Source organism: Dipodomys ordii, unplaced genomic scaffold (assembly GCF_000151885.1).
Source record: "Dipodomys ordii isolate 6190 unplaced genomic scaffold, Dord_2.0 Scaffold120, whole genome shotgun sequence".
NCBI classification, from domain to species: Eukaryota; Metazoa; Chordata; class Mammalia; order Rodentia; family Heteromyidae; genus Dipodomys; species Dipodomys ordii.
In genome coordinates, this window is record NW_012267336.1 from 2,809,843 (window position 1) to 2,819,260 (window position 9,418).

The following is a 9,418-nucleotide window of genomic DNA, read 5'->3' on the forward strand; positions in this document are numbered from 1 at the left end:
CGCCCTCGCAGGGGTGGCTGCGACCCCGCGGACTCCCGCGCGCGGCCCCTGTCAGCGGCAGCGGCTGCGCGCTCCTCAGCGAGCAGGGAGAGCCCGGCGAAGGGCAGGAGCACACTGTGGAGGCTCGAGGCTGCGCCCAGCGCCGCCTCCTTGCAGCAGCTCGCGGACCAGGCCGACGGCGGGGGGCACCGCACGACACCGGCCCCGCCACAGCACTCGACCGGGCTTCAGTGGTCGCCAACCCGCAAGCCAGAGAGCAGGAGCCTCCCGCCGTACTCTCGCGAGAACAGCTCCAGGGACTCTCCGTGGGCCGAGATCTTACCCAATATGGAACACCCCCGCCCCTCGCCCCCGCCCATGGGAGGGGGGGGAGAGCGCTACCGAGAAAAGGAGGAGACACAGTTCTCGCGAGAAAAGAGCAAACAGCTGGAGAGCGGAGGCCGGAACTCTCGGGGACTGTTCTCCTTCAGGGCGCGCCAGCGGTGTCGCGGAGGTGGAGGAGGCGGCGGCGGAGGAGAGGCGCTTGCCGCACAGGCCGCGCGCGCCTCTTGGTGGTCGGCGGGGCGAAGGGCCTGGCTCCGTGGCGGAAAGCCAGTGTTGGGAACCTTGCCACGGGATCTTTGAACTGCCGAGCAGTCGGCGGCAGCTGCACCACCTGCTTACTGGAACCTGCAATTTCCAAGAAATACTTGCACGAAGAGATCGGCTCCATCTGTCCGGAACGCTGTGGTTGCATTCCCATCTGCTCAAGGACGGATGACTGACTTGCCGGGATTCTGACGAAATCGGCCTCAGGCAAAATATCAGACCTGCACCAAAGCTGAAATGTTCCCCACAAACCTTCCCCACAAGCTCTTAACCTTGGGCCTGCAGAATGACCCTGAGAGTTTAAGAAGCAGATTCCCGCCCTCGCCTCCCTACACACACACACACACACACACAGTCTTAACTGGATAAGTTAGAAGTAAACATCCAGATTTTATTTTTATAATGTGGATATGTGGTTTCCATACAGCAAAATCTGCTGTCTCCCCTCTAAGAAGCACGTTTGAAATGGATCCTTCCCCATAAGTCCTCTTTATCTAGGAAGAGGATTTAATTCATACCTCCTTGAATTAAGAATAGGGCCTGGGGCTGGGGTGGGGGATGTCTCTGGGCACTGTGGTATTAAAGCAACTCTGTCTACCTTTTAGGCTACTGTTCATCCAGCCTAGAGTATTCTTGTTCTACATTCCCACATAATACAAACGTTTGGAAAAACTGAGAACAATTATGGATGTGCATAGTGGAAATGTAACCCCGTGCCTGTGCCCACTGTCACCAAGCTATGTTGTTACAATGAGCAGAAGCGAACTCTTACTCTGTCGTTATTTCTATAGCCAGAACAATTACCAAAGGGCTCCCCCACCCGTGTGTGAAGAGATCCGACAAGTCCCACCTCTCCTAGATGTCAGCTCCCTCCCTTTCCTCGCCCCCCTGGTCTCCCGCCCTTCCGGAACGCCTGGCGGGTTCGGGCCGCAACGGCCCGGGAACTGCCGGAGGGCGGCGTCGGTGTCCGCAGGGCCGCCCACCAGGCCCGAGCTGTGTGGGACCCCAGCGCCCGAACTCCCGCCCCCACCGGGGAACCAAGTGAACGGCGATCCGAAGACGTCTGCAGGTGGAGAGCGGCCAGGCCCTGGCGGGTCCCAGGGCGGAGACTGAGTCGGTTAGCCACGGGGCCAGGCTGGTCAATGTTTGCGCAATGAATGAGTGCATGACAGCGGTTCCTGGGAGCTTACCTCTCAGGTATTGTTTCTGTGTGAGCTATGACTAGAGACAACGTGAGTGCTCGGCAGGCCTAATCCTTTCTGATTTGCTAATCTAGGGTTCTGGTGCTGGGGCCTACCCCATCTTTCTCCTCAGGCTTCACCCCAGTGGCTCCTCCTCTTTGAGAACGCGCAGCTTTTGTTTATTTTGTCCCTTCTGATTGAACTCCTGCCATGCCCCCCCCTCCGCCGCCCTTCCCCTTTGTCTTCCATCAAATCCTACTTAAACATCCCATGGATCCTTCTAGAAGCCTCCATTCCTCAACCCAATAGTAGGTCCTACTCCAGAGCATCTCCTTGACATTGCACTCACCCTGCAGCATCAAAAGAATTTGTCAGCTAGATGCTGGAGGCTCACACCTGTTATTCTAGCTACTCCCAGAGGCTGAAATCTAAGGATTATGGCCTGGACAGGAAAGTCCATGAAACTCTTATCTCCAATTAATCACCAAAAAGCTGGGAGTGGAGCTGTGGTTTAAGTGGTAGAGTGATAACCTTGAGCAAATAAAGCTGGGGACAGCACCCAGACCCTGAGTTCAAACCCCAGGCCCAGCACCAGAAAAAAAAATGTCCCTTGTTTATGTGTCTGATGGACAGTGGACTGTCCCCTTAATCATTCATCTCTAGCCACTAGACAGACTTCTTTTTGCTTATGACATTTCTGTAATCTCATACATTTCCCACACAAACCTAGGTAGCAACAAGCAAATGGGGTGTTTGATAGAATTATATATGCTTAGGGTTTTTTTCCCTCAGCTTTTAAAAATCTTTAAGTAGTTGTACAAAGGGTTTCAATTTAACATGTCATTTTATGATAGGATGCATCTAGATCCATGTGACATCTACATTTTACATCTATTTTACAATCAGAAAAATTGGGCTCAACTTGTGGCTGTTAATTACTTGAGACTCTAAAGAGCTTATTAAGGTGAACATAGTTAAATATACCTGGAAAGCAACAGCACCCACCCTATGGAAGGGCCTGACATATATAGAGCAGGCCAATGATAAATCTTCATTCCTGTCATTTCCACCTGTAGAGTTTTGATACCTTTATTCTACCAAATTGTAAAGCCTGTTTGTTTGTATCCCTAGAACACTTGGAGTTCAACAAATGTTCATACTAGAGTGGTTGTGGGAATTTAATGGAATAACTTTTTTTTTTTCTGGTCACCGTGCTTGAACTCTGGGCCTGAACGCTGTCCCTCAGCTCTTCAGCTCAAGGCTAGTACTCTACCACTTGAACCACAGCGCCACTTCTGGTTTTCTGGTGGTTTATTGGAGATAAGAGTTTCACAGCCTTGCCTGCTTGGGCTAGCTTTGAACCCTGATCCTCAGATCTCCGCCTCCTGAGTAGCTAGGATTACAGGCATGGACCACTGGCACCTGGCTGGAATAACATTTTTTAAAAAGACATGTGATGCCTGGCATATGATTAATGCTCAATAATGTAAGGTGCAGGTGATGCAAATGTTGATGATGTTGGAAATGTTGGTAATGGTGATCATAATGATGAAAATGATTGGGATGGTGATAATGATGATACTGATGGTGACACTGATGGTGATGATTATGTTCATTGAAGGCCTACTAATTACAAGACATTATTTTTCCCTGGGAATACATCTATGAAGAGTCAAAGTCCTGCCTTCTGAGGGCCTTACCTTTAAGGGGGGAGAAAAAAAAACAGACAAATAGACAAATGTTAAATCAGGTACTGGAAAAGCCTGTGAAGAAAAGTAAAGGGGAAGGGATGATGACAAGTGCTACTTTTTTGATTGACTGACTGATTGATTGATTGAATTGGAGTTTGAATCTAAGGTCTACCATTTGAGACACACTCCCAGCCCTGGATACTATTTTAAAATATAGATATTAGAAGATACACTATATTGTGCACTTATAGTATTTTCTGTGAAAATTGGTGATTAACACTGACTTGAACCTCTTAACTAATTTTCCTGCAACACAGCCACATGATTGAAAAGTAAACAAGGTTTCCTTAGAGGACAGCTGGGTTCTTGTCCTGATTCTAATTATTATACAACCCAGGCTTTAAACTGTTGAGCTTTCTTTTCTCTATTTGAATTTTTTGTTGTCTTATTGTTGTTTGTTCATTTATCTGTTTGATTCAGCCTCTTACTAGGCAGTTTTTGGTTGGCCACAAACTCATAATCCTTCTGCCTCAGTCTCCCAAGCACTGAGATTATGAGTGAGAGCTACTACACCCAGTCTGTTGTCTCCATTTCAAAAATGAGAATGACACCTTGCATTCACGATAGGATGATTGTGAATATAATTTTCTTTTTTTTGTCAGAGCACTGTCCCTAAACCCTTTTGGTGCAAGGCTAATACTCAACCACTTTGAGCCACAGCTCCATGTCCAGTTTTCTGGTGGTTGTTTGAAGAGTCTCAACAGACTTTCCTACTCGGACTGACTTTGATCTGTCATCCTCATATCTAAACCTCCTAAGTAGCTAGGATTACAGGTGTGAGCCACCCACTCCCAGCTTGTGAATATACAATTGTAAAACATCTAGAAAGAGTTTTGTAAAATGGTCATACAAGTGTAAAATATTGTTATATTAAAATTATGTTTCCTTAAAAATGTTCTGAGAGCCTGTAATCCTAGCTATTCAGGAGGCTGAGATCTGAAGATTGCTGTTCAAAGCCAGCCCAGGAAAGTTTATGCAACTCTTATCTCCAATAAACCACCAGAAGTGGCGCTGTGGCTCAAGTGGTAGAGTGCTAGCCTTGAGCTGAAGAGTGCAGGGACAACACCCAAGCCCAGAGTTCAAACTCCAGGACCAAAACACACACACAAACACACGCACAAATATGCTAAGAAACAAGTACAGTGGTCCATTCATGCCTATACTCTTAGTGTATATTCTGACCTACCTGGATGCCAGTGGTTCACACCTGTAATCCTAGCTACTCAGGAGCCTGAGGTCTGAGGATCATGGTTGGAAGCCAGCCCATGCAGGAAATTCTGTGAGACTCTTACCTCCAATAAACTACTTAAAAAACAAACAAGCAAACAAAAAAAACTAGAAATGGTGTTGTAGCTCAAGTGGTAGAGTGCTTGCCTTGAACAAAAGAAGCTCAGAGACAGTGCCCAGGCCCAGCGTTCAAGCCCCAGAACTGGAAAAAAAAAATTAAAAAAGATTTCAAGGCTCTGGCTCAAACAACAGCAACAACAAAAATAGTGAGGATAGGGCTAGGAAGATGGCTCAGTGGTAGAGTTCTTGCCTTAATCTGCATGCAGTCCTAGGTTTGATTCCTCAGCACCACATAAGCAGGGAGGAAAAAGCCAGAAGCAGTGCTATGGCTCAAGTGTTAGGGCACTTGCCTTGAGCTGAAGAGCTGAGGGACAATGCCCAGGCCCAGTTCAGGCCCCACGAATAACCAAAAAAAAAAAATAGTGAGGATTTAGACTTTTAAAATTGTTTTGTTTGTTCCTCATGCAGGAATGATGCAACAAGAGAGCAGCACCCAAAGTTATGGCTATAAATCCAAGCAAAATTCTTTCACCTACGATGTTAAGCGAGACGTGTACAATGAGGAGAACTTCCAACAGGAGCATAGGAGAAGGGCCCTGTCCTCTGGGAATGTGGACATCGACATCACCACCTTCAGACACCATGTCCAGTGCCAGTACGTGTCTTCATTATTCAGCTGTTTTATCTGCTGCTTGCTTGCTTGCTTGCTTTTTTTTTTTTTTTTGGGTGGTCATGGGGCCTAAAGGCTGGGCCTGGGTGCTGTCCCTCAGCTCTTCAGCTCAAGGCTAGCTCTCTACCACCTGAGCCACAGTGCCACTTCCAGCTTTTTCTGTGTATGTGGTGCTGAGGAATTGAACCCAGGGCCTCATGCATGCAAGGCAAGCACTCTACCACTGAGCCACCTTCCCAGCCCTTCTTTCCTTCCTTCTTTCCTTCCTTCTTTCCTTCTTTCTTCCTTCCTTCCTTCCTTCCTTCCTTCCTTCTTCCTTCCTTCCTTTCTTTCTTTCTTTCTTTCTTTCTTTCTTTCTTTCTTTCTTTCTTTCTTTCTTTCTTTCTTTCTGCTCTTGGGATTGAACTAGGCCTAGGTGTTGTCCCGGAGCTTCTGCTCAAGGCTAATGTTTTGCCTATTGAGCCACAGCACCAATTCTAGCCTTTTCTGAGTAGTTTATTGGAGATGAGAGTCTTGTGAACTTTCCTGCCCAAGCTGGCTTTGAACCACAATCCTCGGATCTCAGCCTCCTGAGTAGCTAAGATCATAGGTATGAGCCTCCAGCGCCCGGCTTTCAGCTGCTCTATCTTCATCCAAGCACCTCAAGATCAAAACCTAACTCTAAATTCTGTCCCCAGAATTCTGTAGTTTATTGTGTAATTTTCCTTCCATTTTTTTAGGTGGTTTGTCTTGCAACACCTTCTTAATTATAAACCTCTTGGGCATTTTCTTAGCTCATTTTCTGACATTTTGCTAGAACAAGATACCTGAGGCTAAATAAAAGGAAATATAGGGATGGGCATGGTGGTAACATACTTTAATACCAGTTACTTGGAAGGCTGCTATAGGAGGATCATAGTACCAGGTTAACTCAAGCAAAAGCACGAGACTTTATTTTAAAAATAAAATAAAGCAAAAAATGGAATAGGGGCATGATTCAAGGGGTGGAACACTTTCAAGCCTGCGGCCCTGAGTTTAAAAAAAAAAGAGAGATCTATTTGGATAAATTCTGATAACTAGAGAGAGTCTAAAGAGCCTGGTGCTGGCACCCAGGAAAAGGCGCCATTTCTGTAAAACATGGCTGAGAAATGGCAAGTTGCGGCAGCTTGTCGAAGGTCCTGAGGCATAGGATGGGCTTACTATAACCACCTGCTTTCTGGGTTTTAATCTAATCCACAAGAGTTAGAACTCCAGAGACACAGCCTTAGTCCACTGAGGAAGGGAAGAGCTCCTGAAGCCTACTGACTTCCCACTGAGCACCACCTCGGAAAGGTTTTACTGCCTCTGGGCACCAACACACTGGGAACCAAGCTCCCAGCACAGGAGCTTCTGGGAGACAAGCCCACGTAAGTCATAGCAGGCATACAGACCTGGGGTATTCTCCCAGTACAGAGGGATGACATTTAATAAATATGTTGTTTAATGAGCTATCATTACCAGGCTCCTTACCAGAAAAAAAAAAGGCAGTGTGGTAGACTAATTAATAGAAGAATGAGATCCTCCTAACTTGCCACCAGCAGGTTCTGCCACAAGTGACTATTAGGTCCTACAGTTCAGGGCTCTCTCTTTGTCTCTCTGTCTCTCTGTCTTCTATCTCTGTCTGTCTCTCTCATGGGGCTTGAACTCTGGGCCTAGGCACTGTCCCTGGGCTCTTCAGCTCAAGGCTAGCACTCTACCACTTGAGCCACAATGCCACTTTTGGTTTTCTGGTGGGTAAGTGGAGATAAGAGGTTCATGGACTTTCCTGCTTGGACTGGCTTTGAACGGTGATCCTCAGATCTCAGCCTCCTGAGTAGCTAGTATTACAGGAGTGAGCCACCAGCACCTGGTTCAGTTTAGGGCTCTTAATCTACACTGTGCCATGAATCTTTCAGTGACCTCATTACAGAATAAATTGCTGTTTTTATTGGGATAAAACATGTATAACATGTTTTGATTTTCTTTTTCTTTTTTTTTTTTTGGTACTGATACTGGGGCATGGACTCATGACCTGGTGCTCTTGCTTGTTTTTGTTTTTGTTGTTGTTTTCACTCAAGGCTGGTCCTTTACTACTTGAGACACAGTTCCGCCTCAGGCTTTTAATGGTTAGTTGGAGAGTTTCACAGACTTTCCTTCCCATTCTGACTTTGAACCAATGTCATCAGATTTGAGCCTCCTAATTAGCTAGAATTACAGGCATAAGCCACAGCTCCCAGCCTCTTTTGGCCATTTTTAAGTATGCACCTCACCTGTGTTGTTGGCATTGGCAAAGTTATGCAATCATCATAACTATTTATTTGGAAAATGTTCTCATCACCTCAAATGGAAAACCCTGTACGAATGAAGCAGTAACTCCTGTCTCCTGGTCCATCCCATCCTCTCCCTCTCAGCCTGGTGACGTCTCTTAATTTCTATGGCTCTCATCTGCCTATCCAAGGTATTGATTGAAGTATTAATTAAATGTTTGTATTTCTTCATTGGCTTTCTTCACTTAGCATAGTATTTTCAAGATTTATCAGTGTTGTAGCACTTATAAGCATGTATTGTATAAATGTATCAGTTTGTTAACTGATACTTTGTATTGTTTCCATCTTGATTGGCACAGGCATCTGTTTGGATTCCTGTGTTTCATTCTTTTTTTTTTTTTTTTTTGCCTCCAACTGAGAGTCTGGGTGCTGTCCCTGAGCTTCTTTTGCTTAATGCTAGCACTCTGCCCCTTAAGCTACAGCTCCATTTTTTTTTTTTGGTAGTTTATTGGAGATAGAGTCTCAAGGACTCTACTACCTGGGCTGGCTTCGAACCACAATTCTCAGATCTCAGCTTCCTGACTAGGATTACAAGCGTGAGCCACCAGTGCCCAGCTCCTGTTTTCAATTCTAGAAGAAATCTAAATATCTGGAAGAAGAATTGCTGGATCATATGGGAGTTCTATGTTCATATTTGTGTGTGGAGACAAGGTCTGGCTATGTAGCCCATATTAGCCTGGAACTTACAATTCTCTGACCTTAGCCTCCTGAGTGTTGGAATTACAGGTGTGCTGTACCTTGCCCAATATTATGTTTAATTTTCTTCTTTCTTTCTTTCCTTCCTTCCTTCTTTCTCTCTCTCTCTTCCTTCCTTCCTTTCTTTCTTTCTCTTTCTTTCTTCCTTCCTTTCTTTCTTTCTTTCTTTCCCAGTTGCACAGTGTGAACTCTGAACCTGAGCTCTGTCCCTGAGCTTTTATGCTCAAGCCTAACAATCTTCCACTTGAGCCACAGCTCCATTTCTGGCTTTTGGTGGTTAATTGGAGATCAGAGTCTCATGGACTTTCCTGCTTTGAACCATTATCTTCAGCCTCCTCAGTAGGTAAGATTGCAGATGTGAGCCACCAGCAACTGGCTTTATGCTTAATTTTCTTTCTTTTCTTTTTTCTTTTTTCAGTCCTGGGGCTTGAACTCAGGGCCTGAGTACTGTCTCTGAGCTTCTTTTGCTCAAAGCTAGCATTCTGCCACTTGAGCCACAGCACCACTTCCAGTTTTTTCTGCTTTTGTGGTGCTGAGAAATTGAACCCAGGTCTTCATGCATACTAGGCAAGCACTCTACCACTAAGCCACATTCCCAGCCCTATGCTTCATTTTCTAAAAAGCTGGCAAACTGTTTTCTACAGGGCCTGAGCCATTTTATATTCCCATCTGAAATATGCAGGGATTCCAGTTTTTCACATTTTCTCCAACATTTGTTGTTTTAAATTTTTTATTAGCGTTGTTTTAGGAGGTATGAAACAGCATCTTATTGTGGCTTTTTGTTTTGCATTTTCCTTATGATGACCATAGATGATAAGCAACTTCCCATGTGTTTATCAGTATAGCTTTCCCTCAGACATGTCTATTCATTTCCTGTATCTTCTTTTTTTTGGGGGGGGGTCCAGTCTTGGGGCCTGAACT

General features: G+C 45.6%; 1 protein-coding gene across 1 annotated transcript in view; it reads left to right on the forward strand.

Moving 5' to 3' along the window:
• Positions 1-1,715: 1,715 nt before the first annotated feature.
• The window catches only part of Slc26a8 (solute carrier family 26 (anion exchanger), member 8), a 57,670-nt gene continuing 49,967 nt past the window's right edge, over positions 1,716-9,418 (forward strand). The window contains exons 1-2 of the mRNA XM_013029607.1: positions 1,716-1,785; positions 5,276-5,462. Coding sequence (XP_012885061.1) covers positions 5,278-5,462 — 185 coding nt within the window. The 5' untranslated portion in view covers positions 1,716-1,785; positions 5,276-5,277. The remainder of the gene's footprint in view (positions 1,786-5,275; positions 5,463-9,418) is intronic.